The sequence below is a fragment of the Cervus canadensis genome, chromosome 13 (genome assembly GCF_019320065.1).
Source record: "Cervus canadensis isolate Bull #8, Minnesota chromosome 13, ASM1932006v1, whole genome shotgun sequence".
Lineage (NCBI taxonomy): Eukaryota > Metazoa > Chordata > Mammalia > Artiodactyla > Cervidae > Cervus > Cervus canadensis.
The window spans coordinates 52,456,377-52,474,087 of NC_057398.1; the positions used below are offsets into that span (position 1 = coordinate 52,456,377).

Here is a 17,711-nt window from a genome sequence, read left to right on the forward strand (position 1 = left end):
GCATATCCCAAGACACCTTAGCCTGGGAGAACGCAGCCCTCTGAACACATCCCCTGGGGTCTGGGCAGAGATTGAAACAAAACTGCATGGAACAAGTTCTCCTACTCTGACTGTTTCATCTGACCTGGGGCTCTCTTGGTCAAGATGAAACTTATCTTTTCAGGTGATCACCTCTCTACATCTGTGCTCTTCCTTCTGTGGCCCTAATATTGTCACCAGACACAAGATGATGCCCATGACTCCTGAGTGAACAGGTGTAACCATGGAACGACTGTACATTTTGGCTAATGTGGAAAGAAAGACACCAGTTGGATATACATGGATCATTGGCTTTATGGACAGTCTACCCATGCAGACAGGTGGAAGGCACTATTTAAATGCTTGGCAATTCATTTCTGAATGAGGTCTCATCAAAATTAGAAATTTTAAAGTTGTTTAGTTCCTGAATCCCAACTGAAGTAGCTTTCTTAAAAATCAATATTTATCTTAAGTCATCAAAAGCCCTAAATACTGACAACCAAAGGCACCAGAATAAGGGTTATCAGGTAAATACAACTGCCAGGGAGAAATGAAAGTTCTAGATAATTCAGACTCTAAATCTTTGACTCACTGCTATGAGGGGGTAGAGAAGCAGGCAATAAGTGTTCAAGCTGAGTATAAATGTCAAAAAACAACTGTACTTTTTGAAAATAAAAAACCCCAAACGGCTAACACTCTTAACACTCATTAGATATATGCGTTTGTTGACTGTTCATATGGAATCTAAAATTACTTCATGATTTTTGACAAAGTGAAACATGCCTGTTCCTGTATTTTCGGACTCTGTTTCTAAACTTCCAGATTTCTATTTCAAAGGAACGACTGAGGCGCTGGTTTAACACTGTATTTATTAAAGTGTTTTTATTAACAAACTTTCGCCAGAAAGTTCCGAGGGTGTTAATAGAGCAGGCACGTTGGCTTCAATGTTTGGTATTGGACAGTCCACAGAATTGCACTTCACTCTCACAATTCTGCCACGGCTCTGTGGGTTGTTTGGGCAGGACCTATACCCGGCCTCCCCTATTAAATGGTTAAATAGAAATTTGGGTTCATTCTGATTTAAATGTTCCGAGCTCACAATGACATCAGTCTGTGATGGGCTCGGCTCCACCTGCCTTTCTGCGTTGTTGGTCTGACTCACTGAAACGGAGTCCTTGGTGGCGGCCCCGCCACTGCCCTCCGTGGTCCCGAGGTCTCTGTTTTTACAGAGTCCCCTTGGGTGAGTCTCAGGACCACAGCAGGCTTTGTGTAAGGCTCCGGCGCTTCTGCAGACCAACGATGATGGCTCTACCGTCTTTGGAAGATGCTCTTCGAGGCTCTGAAGACTGTGTACACTGGTCTTAGTGATTTTTTCTTGGGCCTGAATGTGCTGCACTGGGTGGAGGAAGAAACTCCTGGGCAGAGCATTCTGGGCTCCAGGCGGTTTTGCCCTGCACTGTCGGCCAGGACAGGGGTGGATGCGAGGGACCGGATGCACGAAGCCCTCGGGGGCTTGGTGTGCGGTCTTCAGAGGCGCCAGGCCATTCTGGACGTGCACGAAGCTGCTGGCAGTGGGAGCGCACTGGTGGCACAAACAGTCGCCCATCTGCTGGCAGCAGGGCGGGCTGTATTTCAAATGTTTGTAGGCATTTGGGCAGCTGCATCTCTGATTCAGAGAGAAGAAGTGACACATGGTGTGCTGTTCAAGAGAGGCCTGCAACAAGGCAGGGCTCATTTCATTTTTGGTGCTTTTGTTGGGTTCAATGTTGTAAGCTGCATGGACAGGCAGCCCTAAATGCCTCGCCTGGCTGCTGAAAAATTCAGAGCAGATGTGGGTCTCTTCGTAAGTGGTCTTCTCAGATGCTGCACAGCTGTGGGCTGCCAGAGGTTCCAATTCATAAAACTCATGTTCCATTTCTGATGTCTGGCCCCTGGGATCTAAATGATAAGCATTCAGGGTGTGTGTCTTGCTTGGTCCCTTGTCACTGGGACTTGCAGACAAGGCGTGGGAGAAGGCACTGCACTGGAGTTTTTTAGGTAAAGGGATCTGACCGCAGGTCCCCTGCGGCCCAAGGCACCGGCACATGCACTGGAAAAAGAAGGTGGCGAAAGCCCAGCTAATACACATGATGAGCATCATGAAGGTGCCCAGCTGGGTGTAAGCCAGAACCGTAGAGGGCATCATCATGGCCCCAGCCACGAAGGTGGTCAGCGCGGCCATGGCGATGGCAGAGCCCATGCGACTCAGAGAGAAGATCACCTTCCCTTCTCGGTCAGCGTCTGGGGCCAAGCGATAAGCCACCCCATAATGGACAGCAAAGTCTACAGACAGGCCCACCGCCACCGAAATGGTGACTGACTCCAAAACGTTCAGCTCCCAGCCCAGTAGGACGAGGGAACCCACGGTGACAAATATAGTTCCGGCAATCGAAATGATGGCGTAAAGGCTGATGATTATGTTCCAAGTGGTCAGCAGCATCACACTGAAGGCCACGGCCACGGACAGCCCCATGGCAATGAGGGTGCCATCGGAGAGGCTGTCCTGGAGGTCATAGAACTCCAGATTGCTGACAAACCAGCCGTGGCTGAGGCCCTCAGGGGCAGAACTCAGCTCGTTGGAAATCCATGAGTCCACCTCTTTATAAAACTGATGCATTTTTTCATAAGCCAGGGTGAAGAGGTAGGTACTCTGGAACTCTAGCACAACTGCCCTGATGGTGTCATTGATGTCAAACCTCGGCCCCGGGGTCTTGCTGTCTAAGTGGTAGCCTGTGCTCCTCTCCAGCTCCATGATGGCTCTCTTGATGCACAGTTCGAAAATCTCTTGCTTGTAGGGGAAGCTCCAGTGGCTGCAGCAGGGGTATAAGGCAGGCTCATCGCAGTCCTGGTTTTCCATCCACTGCTTAAAGGTCTCGATGAAGCAGCTGGTGAAGTCCTGTTCATCGGTCTGGTAAAAGAAGGTCTGATTTCTCAGTTTTTGACAGAAGTGCAAAATCCAGACCTGCGAAGCCGGACTAGCGATGTTGAAGGCGCTGTCCAAGGTCAGCTTCCCTTTGCTCTTAGGGTTTAGGGGGTTGCCGTTGTCCTCTGGGGATACACCCCAGATGACCGTGATGGGCATGTGGAGCTCCTCTCCGTGGTGGACGCGCTCGAACATGAACAGCTTTTTGTACTCCGCGTCGTAACGTTCAAAAGGGTGAGACGACCTGAACACCTGAAACTCGGAGAGCTCCAAGGAGGGCAGCTTCATCTTTGGGTTTATGCAGACGATGTAGGCCCCGCCCACCGTTAAGGCCAGGAACCAGAATAGCCAGAGGTAGCGAAACTTAATAACGATGCACGGCAAGACTTTTTCAAAAAAAATTCGAGATGCTTCTGAAATGGCAAAAAGGACTTTGTGGCACTTCTGACAGGCCACCGTCCAGCAGCTTTTGTTGTCATAAATCTGCTGCTGGGGCTTCTTGAAACAGCTGAAGATATTAAGCAGATACCGCTCGTGCAGGACAACCACCGCCGGAAGCCACGTGACCATCAGCACGTAATTGACGAGGATGGCTGTCCCCGCATACACCCCGAAGCATCTGATGGCCGTGATGTTGCTCACGTAGTTGGCGTAAAAGGCAGCTGCCGTGGTAAAACTGGTGACGAACATGGACAGGGCAGCGTGCTGCAGCGTGATGCTCACTGTCTCTGATGTTTCCGCGTGAGGCTTGTCAAATTTGGTGTAGTTCCAGACGTCACATAGGACGAAAGCATCGTCTGCTCCAATGCCCACCAGAATAATGAGTGCGGTGAGGTTCATAAAAGGGAAAAATTCAAAGTTAAACACCACGCGGTAGAGAAAATAGGACACGATCAAAGAACTGATGATGGCAAACATCGTCATCAGGGTGATGAACATGGACCTGGTGTAGATGCACATGACTAAAAGGACGATCACCATGGCGATGGCGGGATACACGGTATCCATCAGAAGATAATCCTGAAACAAGCTATGCTTGATACCAAACTCAATGCCGGTGACAGTGGTGACGCCGTCGGATGCGTTCCAGTTTTCGAAGTTGTCCAGGTAGATGTTCATCATGCTCTCGCCTTTCTCGGTGGGCGAAAAGAGCATGCTATATTTCAGAGTGGGCGTGGGATCGGCTGTCTTCGGGGCCATGAAGTCCTTGTCCACCAAGTAGTGGAGGATCTGGTACACGGCGTTGTACTTGGTGCATTTCCGCGGCACGTTGGTGCACTTGAGCTGGTCCTTCCTCCGGGCTGCCATATCCCAGCAGTCTGGCTCCAGGGTGCCGTTCTGGTAGTGTTTGGCGCAGGTGCGGAGAAGCTTCAAGGTATGAGAAACATCGCGCTCCACGATTTTCTGGCAGGATGATCTGTTGTTCAGAATAGCGATGTAGTTCCCCAGCGTCCAGCTGGGGCAGCAGGAAGCAGCCGTGGTCCTCTGGCAGAGATCGCCAAACTGCGGATGCGATCGGATCTGCGGAGACAGAGACAGGTGGAAGGACTGCCGTTTAAAATCGGTTCATGGAAAGGTCTGAAGGACGGTGGCCTTGAGGGGCAGGAAAGTTACCGGAGTAACAGAATCATCCTCTGGAGCTGTCAGTTTGACTACAAGGTGAGATTCCCTCCCCCACCCCACCCGACCCCCGTGCCCAGTCTGCTTTCTTCAGCTACAGAAGGCTCACTTTGTTGTTCCCTTGCTCAGTCTGACTCTTGGTGACCCCATGGACTGCAGCACATCAGGCTTTCCTGCTAGGTTACTTCATTTTGAACAGTAAACTACTATTTGGGGATGACATCCAAGTGTGAAACAATTTCAATCAATGCCAGTTTGGGTTCACACAGGAGGTAAAATTAACACCTCTTTGGTAAACAAGCCCTTTCAAAGTCACTTTAAAAAGCAATTAAATGGATAGGCTGTGAAGCATATGTATAAACACCTACTGGATTAATTAAGAGAACAATTGACCAATTGATATATGAAATGAATTTGTGGCTTCACCTAAAATTTCTGGTGATCAGCATGAAATATTTGGTGACAGAGGTACTATATTTCAATCATCTTAGGTGGAGGCAAAGGTGATATTCTCTAGGAAACTGTCAGTGAATCAAAAAGTGATCCTGGTAATATCAGAAGCAGATGCTAAAGATACATGAAAAACCTGGAATAAAATGGTTTCCTGATATATAAGTAGAAAGGGGAAATGTTTCTAAATTAAAATGATATATGTATGATTTTAAATAAACATATACAGGTAATAAAGTACTTAAGTGGGAATTTATTTCTTCCACAGCCTTCAAAGTTTATTCAAGTTGGCTAACCACCCCTCCCGCTTTGGGGAACTTTCTGTTTGGTAAACAGAGGTCTGCTGCATATTAGTAAGTCTAACAACTCTGGATTTAATGTGGACAGTATTTCATTTGGAACACTATTCCTGGAGAAGGCTTTTCTTCTTATGGCTGTTCTTCTTATAGAAAGTTGAAATCTGTTCCAATGCCAAAGGTGACATTGGTAAGGTTAGAATGAAGCCTGCACAATCCTATTGCTTTAAAAATCTATAAATTACATGAATGTCCCCTCTACCCTGAGGCTGAGAGTATGAAATATCCCCCTGCTCTCGAGCCTGTCCAGAGACTTCTCTGGAAGCACCAGGGCTAAAGACGACCCACTTCTATCACTTTCCTCATTTCTATCTACCAAATGTTGTTCCAGGGAAGAAACTCCAAAGTTCAAAAAGGGCTCATGGTATTTTTTTTCTAATGAGATTAAAACTACCCTTTCCCTTTTATTGAAGTGTGTGTGTATGCTCAGTCATATCCAACTCTTTGCGACCCCTTGGACTGTAGGCCGCCAGGCTCCTCTGTCCTTGGGATTTTCCTGGTAAGAATACTGGAGTGGGTTGCTATTTTATCAATCATGCACTGAAATATTTTCTCAAAGTAGAGATAAAAAAGTTGGCACAAATCATCTTTAGAACTCAGACTTATCCAAGAACCAAGTTACTTGTAACTCACTAAGCCCTGGTGATCAGCATACTTTACTGGGACTTATCTTGCAAGGGGCAAAGAGTAGATGAAAGGAGATTGGCCATATACTGGGAACTGCTGAAGTTTGGTGACCTGCACATAGGGATTTGTTCTACTATTCTACTTTTACATCTGTTTGATAATTTCCATAATAAAAAGTTATTTTTTTTAAAGATACTCTATTAGGAGTTAAAAAAATGAATCAAAGGGTTGTTATACAATATACAAAAATAATGCTGATTTTAACAAAGGCTTGCTTTTCAAGCTCGTTTTTAGAGAGTGATAATTACTGGGCATTTCATAAAACAGGATGATTAACATTTAATTGTTTCTATGTAAAAACATTCACATAAGCTCACTCGGGGGAACTGAATCACCTAATAAATAACAGGAAATCCTGGAATAGCATCTCTCAGATAACCAGTTTTATCCCATAAAGAAATAACAGGCAAGTCCCTGGGCTCAGCCTACTGAATTGAAAGAAAGGTAATGCATGGTGTCTGACAGTTTTCAGATGGAAGAAAATGAACCATATCCATTACAAAACCCACTATCAGCTAGAAAGAACATATCTGTACTTGTCCAAATAACCAAATGCCAAAGATAAAGGAAACAGGGTTGCCAGCTAAAACTGGGGGAAAAGGTACAGAATTCTGTCCTTGACTAACCTTTTCAAAGAATTGCAGAGGGTTTTTTATGTGTGTATCTGACCAGAGATTAAAAAGTTGGACATGACAAACACAGACCAAATACTACTTTGATGGCTGCTATCAAAAATAAATGCTAATGAGCCTCTGGAGGGCCAATCCTCAAATTCAAAGGTGATGCTGGCTGATGTACAACCTTTGGAAAACAGTTTTTGAGGACTGTTTTAGAGGGTAAAAAATAAGGACAGAGAATAGACATTTATCCTGAGTTGGATGCCAGTGCCCTGGCATGGAGCTCAAGGGTCATTTAGGCTTTCAGGGAGTGATGCTGTATGTCCCCATCCATCCATCCATCCAAAAGAAAAAATATTTATTGAGCACCCATGCAAGACAAATAAGGCAAATTGGTCCTGCCCTCAAGTTGCTCATGGTGAGGTGGGGAAATCAGACAAGAAAAGCAACGATGACAATTCGCATGAGAAGCAACATATTATGTTTATGAGTCTATGTGAACCTGTGAACAGAGTGCCAAAGTCTGTAACTGCAATGAGAGAGAAGCACGGCTTAGTCATCTGGGACGGAGACAGCGCGATACAGAGTGATATGTTACACTGTGGGGCTGAAAGGGCTTGGCAAGCAGGTGTATCTTCATGCAGAAGGAAGCTGCAGCTTTGCATATTTTTGCCATCATAGGAATGATTTTGAAATCTTTGAAGTTTATAAAAATAAGGATGGAGTTTCTGAGAGCCATTTCTTGCAGCTCTCATGAGGGAATGCCCTTTTCATTCTAGGTATTCACAGATGGGAGTTTTAGGAAATCATTTTGCTTGTGTGGTAATAACACGCCTTTGCACACTTCCCTGGTCAGATGGGAGCAGGGGTGGAGTTGTCTTCAAATAGAGAAAAAGAAGAAACCAGCAGAGTTTAAATGATACCTTAACTTTCAAATCTAATGGCCAAGTTGGAGACATGGTAAGACGTGGAGAAAACAATAAAGGCAAGAAAATTAAGTCCTTAATACCAGGTTCAATCAACGGCTGGACTCTCACTCCCCACGTGACTAAGTTCCTCACGTATAAAAGCTGAAGGGAGCCTAGAGATGAAAGAAAAAGTAAGGGCTCCAGAGCTTTCTTATAAACAAGCATCAGGGAACTTCCCTGGCAATCCAGTGGTTAAGACTCTGAGCTTCCACTGCAGAGGGCTTGTGTTCAATCCCTGGTTGAGGAACTCAGACCCCCATTACATGCTGCATGGTGTGGCCAAAAAATAAAACCAAACAAACAAAATCTCCAAGCATCAGGAAACACATTTCTAGAGTCTTCTAAGCTTCAGAGGAGGGAGGTGCATTCCAGCTGTCCACAAAAGCTACGTAAGTAAAAAGGGTACCAAATTTCAAATCCCTACTACAAGCTGATTCCTCTGAGCACCAACTTCTACAGTGTACAAAGATTAAAAACAGGGTAAAGAGTTTCCAGCAGTCAAGATTAGACATACAAACGTCTTTGTTACTAATGACTCTCTGCCAGCATGCCCTACAGGAATGCAAAAGCGCAATAAAAAGCAATGAAGACAGTCAGAGGAAGCAACTGAATCCCCTTTTGAGAGAGTCTAAGAAACCAAGCATTCTGTGACGAGACAGACACAGCATCAGAAACAGAAGCTCTATACTCTAGAAACCAGCACCCATTTAAACTGTGAGTACAAGTGGTATGTAATTTAAATGGAACTGGTGTTTGAACTCAATGTGCTATCAACACAGGCAGGCAACAACCGAAACACCTGGTCTCATGGTGACATTACACTGATTACCAGATGCTTTCTGGAGTCAACTGACCAACGATGAAGCTCTTCTGCTCTGTATCATTTCATATGTGTCTCATTCAACTTGATCATTGTTAATAATCAAGTGCTTAGGTATGATAGTGAGGATTTGAGGGGGGAAAAAAGGAAAGACTGTCAAGTAGCCTCAGGACACTGTTTGCTCAAAGCACCATAACAAATAAAAATCCCCAAAGGGTCTTGAGCTGGGAGATTCAAAAAGGTACAGTAATAATCTGAAATCTGAATCGTTAACCACTAGATATTATTCCCTGATGGCTCAAGCAGTAAAGAAGCTGCCTTTAATGGAGGAAACACAGGAGGCGTGGGTTTGATCCCTGAGTTGGGAAGATCCCCTGGAGGAGGAAATGGCAGCCCACTCCAGTATTCTTCCCTGGGAAATCCCATGGACAGAGGAACCTGAACGGCTACAGTTCATGGGGTCAAACAGAGTCAGACACAACTGAGTGGGCACAAGACATCACTAAATATATTATCTCTGTGAGAAACACGTTGTTCTAGGTTCACAGCAAGAGTTTGAGGCTAGAATACAAGGGTATTTGCAATTGGCAAAAATAGCATTTAATTTAAAAAGCTCAAATTACAACCATACTCCTTGAGGCAGAATTTCAGGGCCTTGGTTATGTTTATTCATTTACTGGTATGCATCTGTAATGGCTTGACCATTCATTCAGATGTGTCTTTGGGTCTGTTCCTCACATTTTCACAAAAGTACTACAGATTGTTACATTCTTTCAAGGAAGTGAGTATAGGCTTGAACTCACAGCTAACCATTGTTATTATGAGCTCAGTAGAGAAAAAAGGACAAGCAAAGTACATCTACTTTTTTCAGTAGTTTAAATTTTGCAGATGCTTCAAGCCAAACCATTAGAAACCACGGTATTGAGATTTCATTGCTTTATCCCTTGTAGAAAAGCTTCTGGTATATCTCAAGTACCAACCTACTTCAGATATGGTTTACAAACCAAGTAAGAATCAGCACTGTACCTCTCATAAACCTGCTAAACCTGCTGTTAAGAACTTTCTTCAGAACATCATACTTCTTTTGGAAGTATGGGAACAATCTTTTCCTGTCTTAGTATGAAGGCAAGATGGGTTTCTTCTAAAAAACAAATCTGTAGCTCTATTTAAGTGACTTTTGTCTCTGACCATGAATTCCTCTGCGCTGGTTGCCAGGGAAGTTAAAGACAAATTTGAAGCTCACCACCATGCAAATACACAGAATTGTGGGGTATGCATTATTGTATGTCCAATCTCATCCTTAGCTTTATTTTCCACCCACTATTGTCCCTTCAAGTAATTCATTCAATTATTTATCCTTGCTGTATGCCTTTTTGTAAGGTTCCTACTGGTGCTGATATTTTATCATCTGAAATATACACATATATGTATATATAATATACTCTTCACTTATGAAAGCTATAATGGCACAGTACTGCTTACTGGTTTTAGAGTTTTTGAGTTCATTAAAAATCTAAGATGTACTCATAGAATAAATTGCTAGCTTTTTAAAAGGTACTTATTCTATTCTAGGCCATGATAATTCTTTGAGGTTCACTTGAGTGGGAAATGGTATATATAGCAAAACAACGCAAAACATAAATGGGAGAGGGAACAGTAATCTGCATTATGGAAGCATAAAGAATGGAGGGTAAAGGCACAGACTCTAGAATTAGACTTTTGTTGTTGTTTAGTTGCTCAGTCATATCTGACTCTTTGAGACCCCACAGACTGTAGCTTGCCAGGCTCCTCAGTCCATGGGATTTCCCAGGCAAGAATACTGGAGTGGGTTGCCATTTTCTCCTCCAGAGGACATTCCCGACCCAGGGATCGAACCCACACTGCCTCTATTGGCAGGTGAATTCTTTACCACCGAGCCACCTGGGAGGCTCTGGAATTAAGACTTGGCTGGTTCAAATCCTCCATCTGTCACTTGCCACCTGTGTGAACTTTCTCATCTGCAAAACAGGCAGAATAATAGTGTTTCATTCCTAACACAGTTGTGAGAATTAAATGAAATAATTCATTAAAGTATTTAGAATACTTCCTGACAAATATCAGTAACACTCAAAAAACATCAGCTGTTAATCAATTGAGTGAATTCAATCACTTTAGTGTCTTCAAGGGAGGGAAGGTCTAAAGATTAACTGCAAGGGTAGGAATAACAAGGTCTAAGAGGTTAATGAACTGTTTTCATCCAAGGTGTGATTATAAAGTAACCAGACTGGCTTAACTTCTCTAAGCTTAACTGCTCATCCATTAAAAGGTATTATTCCAAGGTCACAGGTCTACTGTGAGAGATGTAAAATACCCAGCATAAAGCCTTGCACACAGCAAGTGCTCTCTAAAGTTAACTTTAGAGTCAACTTTCTGTATGAGAACGGTTGTAACCCATAACAAGGAGAAATATGCTCATAGTAGCTTTCAAAAATCCACTGATCATTGTAGAACAGAACAAAATATGACCAAAATGGCTCACTGATGAAGAAACTGTAGGCTGTTTACAGATGGTTTGTGACTTTGGTCTATTTGGAGTTGCAGAGAGACAAGATGGCACTCACAGAAAATCCTGATATCCTCATCGATGCAAAAGTTATTTTCAAAATATGTAAATGGCCTCTCCGAATGAAGAATGAAGTCAGAAGATCTGGGACCAACTAACTAGGTGACCTGGGTAAGGCACTCAGTTCTCAGAAGGTCCTTTTATCAGCACAGGGACAGTGCTGGTCTAAGGGTGACCTCAAAGGGTCCTTTCTACCTCCTATGCAGTAAAGAATCCTGTTAGTAGAACAGGTGATTTATTTCCCTGGATTGTCAGTCTAGCTCTTAGAGCATGTGATTAGATTTTCAACTGACAAGTGATTTTACATTTTATTGGGTTTCATGCTGGAGTTTCTCACTTGACAATGCTCCACGGTCAGGTAGACCAGCTGAAGTTGGTAGTGATCAAGTTGAGACATTAATTGAGAATGGAATTATGCTCAGAATACAAGTTCCTCTTCTGCCTTGTTACTGTGCTTGGATGAGGCCATTAGTGATCTTAGTGACCAGCAGTTTCTACTTGGAGAAACTACGTCTGAACACATGAAATAGACTGCTCTCCAAGCCTGGTAGTTGACTTTCTATTTTCTGGTGCTCTACAGAAGATTAGGAGTGGAAGTACCTGTCTTCTTATATCCTTATGTCTTGTTAAAGCATCAAGGTGTTCAGAATTCAGAACAATCTGGATTGGATTACTCAGGCCATTTCCATAGATATTCTATTTATGCTCTTTGATGTCCTCTTTCCTAGCCTGTGCCCTAAATTTTCCTTTGAGGTCACCGGCCAAAAGGATCCATTGATTGCCAGAAAGGTGAGCATTTCATTGCATAATTAAGATGCTGACAATTGCCTCAGGGGGAAAAATGGAGTGAACAATGAAACTAGGAAAGAGAAAATACAACAAAAGAAGAAAAAAAGGCTTAACTATTATCCTGAAAGGAAATAAGCTGTGAAATAACACAAAAGACTATGAAGGACAAAGAACATGAGTGGGAAAGAAAGAGATCTTTATTAAGGAAGATGGTATGTTTTAAAGGTGGGGAAACAAACACTTTGATCCTGGGGTCAAAGAATGCAAAGCCATTCTCCTGGTGTTTATTCTTCAGTAGGTAAGCCACTTAAGTGCTTTCATCTGATCAGGCACCAGGCTCAGCAGTAAAAGGAGTTTCAGAAATACAACCTTATTTGTGCTGAACAGATTTCAGTTTTACTTTACATACCCTTGAATTATCTACATTGCACATTGATTTAATTGCAGGTAAATTCCACAATGTCTCCCCTCCAGCTGAAGTAAATACTACTCTGGAATATCGGTCACCTGGTGACAGGGGAAAAAAAAAGAAAAAGGTTTATAAATTATTAATTTATTTCAGAAGACTCAGCATTCAGAAATAATTCAAACTGGGAAACCACATGGGCAATTCATTAGCAGTGGGGAATCCTGTCTTTCATTAAATTCCAGGAGAAAAATGTAAAAAAAAGATTTTTTTACATATTGCTTTAGCTCAAAGCCTTTGTCGACTCACTGTATCTTAAAAATTGTAGCAGTTATGTGACATATCTAGTTCTGATCAGACTGTAATTAGGAAGAACAATCCATAAGAACTTTTGGCAGAAAATCAATTGAATGCCTCCCTCTTAATTTCACAACATATCACCACAGTGGTATATAAAATCAAAGAATGAGGTACCAGGGCATATCAAGAATGGATTATAAGGGTGTTCTCTGTGGCAGCTAACTAGAGAGCAAAGATGGCAAATGATCAATGTTAAAGCACTAACTAAAGTCAACTAAACACAGAATGCTGGCCAGGATCACAGACTCACTCCTCATTCTTGCTGAGTGTTCAGAGTTCTAGAAAAAATATTTTGAAAATCATACTGTTACAAAATATATTTCCGAACAAGGGAGGCTGTGTGATATCCTGGAAAGAACATGGTCTTTAAAGTGAAAACTGGGTTGTAACCAGCTTCTGTCATTTACTAGCGAGGTGATCTTAGGCAACTAACAGCTTTCCTGAGCCTCAGATCCTCATCTGTAAAATAAAGACAGCAACACTTTCTCAAGTAAGTGTTGAGAATTAAATGAGATACTGAAAAATAGGTGCTCAATAAGTACTGTTTCTGCTCCCTTACCCATTAAAAAATTAACATAAGTGAACTGAAACAAAGTAGGTTAATTTTATATGATCGAAATGCCAAATGGTACAAAGAAAATCAATTTGCAAATTTATGAATAAAGCTTTATTACATGAGCATTTATTAATGGTCACAAAGTTTTCTTTAGTAAACTTCTGTCTTCAAGACAAAGACCCTCAAGTTTGAATAGATATAGAAACACCTAAGACCCAATCAGGTAGGTTCCCTAGTGATCTAAGAAGATAAGAAAAAAACACATCTTAGAAGGATTTTCAACAACAAAAAAAGCTGAAACCAAAGAAGCTTCACTGTTAATATTCACTTAATCAGAGATTGAAGTTATCACAATTCCCCACTTGTAACCATGAGGGCTAATCAGTGACACGCAAAGTTAAACATGTTTCTCTGAGGCCCTGAACTCTTCTTTCCTGGCAGCTACAGAGGAACCAGGCTGACTCTAGGCCACAGCCGATTTTGTTTAGTGAATTTGCTGCCAACATTTAGAGATCTGTGATGCCATACTGAAATCAGGATTCCTGGCCTCTGGGAATTTCTTACAATATTTGGGCCCTCATTTTTTCAAGGCCATATTCTGCCATATACTCTTCAATCACCATCACTTCCTGCTGTCTTAACTCAGTTCACTTATCTCATCCATATATGAGCTGGGTCGTTGAGGCATGCAAGCTTTGAACCTCTGGACTTTTAATTGTTCATCTTTCTTCCTCTAATGTCTAATGACAAGGCAGGCACAAGAAGGCTATTAATACAGGTGTTTTGACAGTAGATTATTTCAGGGTTCAATCTAAAAATATGTGCAAGGAGTTTTTTTAAATGACTTAAAATATTGAGCAAGGTCAATAATTTTATTAGATTTATATCTTTCTTAAAACCGGCTATAACTCAATCCTCTCTTATTATTTTTTTCTTTTTTGCTCATTATTTTTTTTTAATTATAGGTAAATAAATTCAGATTAGTGGTTGACTAACCTAGAGAAGTAAAATTACAAGTTAATTAAACAAAATCTCTTGAAGCATGACAGAAACAGTAAAGCTGTGTGACCAGTCACATATACCCAACAGTCTAGGTTATCAATCTCGTTCAATCTCAGGAAACTCTGAGAGGTTTGTCATCTATGATGCCACTCACTTGGAACGTCACAGAAAAAGCTGTCCTTGTGGAAGTTCCAGTCAACTTCTCTCTTCTCTCTTTCATAATGATCGTCTGACCATCTATCATCCCGATGGCTGAAATGGAACACAATTTGATCTTCAGTCAAGTCCTCACCATTCCAAGGATGAGAAACCTACCGGTAACAGTACTGCCTCGAAGTCATGACCTATTTAGTGCTTGGTATTAAGTTGGATGGATGGGCATAAGCAACCGCCATTAATTTTCTCACTTCTGAAAAAGGAAAAAAAAACAAACCCAAACCCAAACCTTCACTAACAGACAACACAATCTTAAAAGACAATGACAATTTTAACAAGTTCAGTGGTAAAGAATTTGAGCCACACATTTCAGATGGAATTGCTTTGCTCAGGCAGTGTTTAGAAGTGGAATTCATTAGCAGTGTTTTGTCTAAAAGTTAATAAATGGTTACCTTTTGGCTTGTTCATCTGCATATTTAAAGGGGTAATTTGCTAATGTTGCTTTGTATCCTGTATTTTTCACCATGTTATTCCATGTGACCAGTCTCTGGCCTATTGCAGTCCCTCTTGGTTCAAAACCCTAAGGCAAAATATTACAAATTCCCATTAGTGTACTTCATTTCAGGCTAAGTATAGTTATAACAGCTTGGGAAGGCAATGTCAAGGTGATGGATAGCTTTCAACAGAAAATAAATACGTTCCTCACAGCTACTCCAGAGGTGAACTGCATTAAAACAAGATGATTTGACATAATAATGATCACCTATTTACTGTGACAAATCAGCCTGATTCTTTGGTATGTTACATATCTCAGGAAAAAGGAGGATAAAAAACTTATCTGAAGCTTCTCTTCTATATGCATCCCTAGCATTTAGTAAATACCTATTTTTATGTTATAAAACATCATGGTCAAATTAAATTATGTTATGCATGTTTTACAAAGAGTTTATCGTTACAATTATCCTCATTCATATTTTCCTCCCTATTCCACACCTGAGGGACATCTATCAATCCTTAAAAACAGACCCTGCTCTCTCTTAGTAACACTGAAATTCCTTTAACTTCCTCAGGAAAAAAAAAGTGACATTTTGGTTTTAAAGATTTTGTGAAAATGTTTCTATAGTCTGCAGATTCTCCAATTTACAGCTCTTTAGGTTAACATGGAGACCAAGAAACAGATTTCCAGATTTTTGATGGTGAGCAAGTTCCTTGACCCCCTTTGAGAACCTGAGAATACAGACAAGTCTTCCCTCTTTCAGAAAATGACTGTACTTACTGATGGCTTGAGAAGGTTTCAAAAGAGAGGGTACTAGATAACATAAGACAAAGTGTCTTAAAGTGCTCATTCTTTTGAGATGATCGAAGGCTAAATAAAATAGACCAGCAGATTCTATTGGCTCAGTTTTCCTTACCAGCAATGGATCAGAGAAATCAGGAAGCTCTGGCACTAATACTCCAACCAAGGCGCAGACCACGATGAACACCGTGCACAGGCCCAAGACGACCACAGGCCAGTCTGCTATCAGGGCTGCGTAACTACAAGAGCAGAGAGAGATCACAGAGAAAGCCGCTTAGAAGCAGAGTAAAGTTTTTTCACTACCTAACAGAGCAATTTGTTCATTCTTCCTACTTCAGACCTAGTACAGGTATTTGTCAATGAAAGATCTAATGAGATTATAAACTGTTGTTTCTCAGTTGCTAAGTCATGTCTGACTCTTTGTGACTCCATGGGCTGCAATATGCCAGGCTTCCCTGTCTTTCACTAGCTCCTGGAGTTTGCTCAAATTCATGTCTGTTGAGTCGGTGATGCTATCTAACCATCTGAAAGTGAGCATAATGTCCATTTCTGACAAGTAATATTTCATTGTTAAATCTGTGCCTGGGAAAAAGATCTTGAATCTACACTTTCTAAGTGGAAAGAAATATATTTTAACAGAGGCTCCATCCTCTTTGCAGTCTCTTCCAGAACTTTTGTTTCTCCAGTTACTCCTTTCTCCCTATTTTCACTCCATCACCTCTTGAAAAAGAACCCAGCCCGTAAACAGGTTCAGGTAAAGCTTTAAGAATTGTTGTTTTAGATGCTAAGTCACGTCCAACTCTTTGTGACCCCATGGACTGTAGCCTGCCAGCCGCCTCTGTCCATGGAATTCTTCAGGCGAGAATACTAGAGTGGGTTGCCATTTCCTTCTCCAGGGGATCTTCCTGGCCCAAGGAACAAACCTGCGTCTCCTGCGTTGGCAGACAGATTCTTTACTGCTGAGCCACCCAGGAAAGCCTGTAAGTCTTTAAGAATAACCAAACCAAATTGAAACCTCCCCATAAACCTATTAACCTTCCTTTTAGTTAAAACAAAAAGTTGGACACGGAACAACAATAATGAACTTATCCACTGGACTGTGAGCTACATGAGGGCAGAGACTTTTGATTGATTGAGTGGTTGATTTAGTACAGTATTAGTGCCACCTTCTTTTTGCTAAACACTTATATACTTTCTTTTTTGAAAATTATTTTTTACTGGAGTATAGTTTTTTACAATGCTGTGTTTGTTTCTACTGTCCAGCAAAATGAATCAGCCATACAGATACACACATTATATCCCCTCCCCTGGGAATCCTTCCCATTTCAGGCCACCACAGTACATTAAGTAGAGTTCCCTGTATGTTCTCATTGGTCCTCTAGTTTACACAAAGCATCAGTACTATGTACATGTCAATCCCAATCTCCCAATCCCTCCCACCCCCACTTCCCCCTTGATACCCACACAGCTGTTCTCTGCGTCTGTGTCTCTATTTCTGCTGTGCAAATACAAAAATGATACAGAAGATCCTGTCTGCAAAACAGTGCCTTTTAAAAGGTGCTTGGTCACTGTCTATTGATTAGATGAACAAACACCCACGTATCTATCTTCCCTCAATTCTCCAATCACCATGGCCTGGCTGTGTTTTCTTACTACACCTCAGAAACTCCTGTTACCAAACCCACAGTCAAGTCATTTCTCCCGATACCCTTCCCATACCCTCATTCACTATCTTCCACTGAAAGACCTGTTTCTGGGCCCTTCCATCAGATCCTGGACCAGGCCTTCCTAACTTGATGCTTGCAGATCTAGCTAACAACTTAGTGCTTAATAGAAGTTGACTAAATTGAACTGTTCTAAAATTCAAAATGTATTCTGCCAACTTCAGGTTTTTTGAATTTTTATTAGAGAAGAAAAGAAACATCTAACTTCTGAACAACTACTCTTCAAGTCTCAATAGTGTTAGCTCATTGGGCTGCTGTGATGGCTATTTCTGGCTCATTTGAAATAGACTTCTTGCTCAGATATTTTTAGTTTTTTCTTCA

General features: G+C 41.9%; 1 protein-coding gene and 1 long non-coding RNA gene across 5 annotated transcripts in view; one reads left to right on the forward strand and one right to left on the reverse strand.

Moving 5' to 3' along the window:
* Positions 1 to 869: 869 nt before the first annotated feature.
* The window catches only part of DISP1 (dispatched RND transporter family member 1), a 227,001-nt gene continuing 210,159 nt past the window's right edge, over positions 870 to 17,711 (reverse strand). For all 4 annotated transcript variants that reach the window (XM_043486229.1, XM_043486227.1, XM_043486228.1 and 1 more), the window contains 5 exons: positions 15,782 to 15,905; positions 14,822 to 14,949; positions 14,368 to 14,465; positions 12,299 to 12,396; positions 870 to 4,501 (listed from right to left, as the gene is read on the reverse strand). In XM_043486229.1, the coding sequence (XP_043342164.1) occupies positions 890 to 4,501; positions 12,299 to 12,396; positions 14,368 to 14,465; positions 14,822 to 14,949; positions 15,782 to 15,905 (4,060 nt within the window). In that variant the 3' untranslated portion in view covers positions 870 to 889. The remainder of the gene's footprint in view (positions 4,502 to 12,298; positions 12,397 to 14,367; positions 14,466 to 14,821; positions 14,950 to 15,781; positions 15,906 to 17,711) is intronic.
* LOC122452538 lies at positions 11,101 to 14,636 on the forward strand. Its single transcript, XR_006272740.1, has 3 exons — positions 11,101 to 11,211; positions 11,829 to 11,889; positions 14,494 to 14,636. It is a non-coding gene; the product is annotated as an uncharacterized LOC122452538 (long non-coding RNA).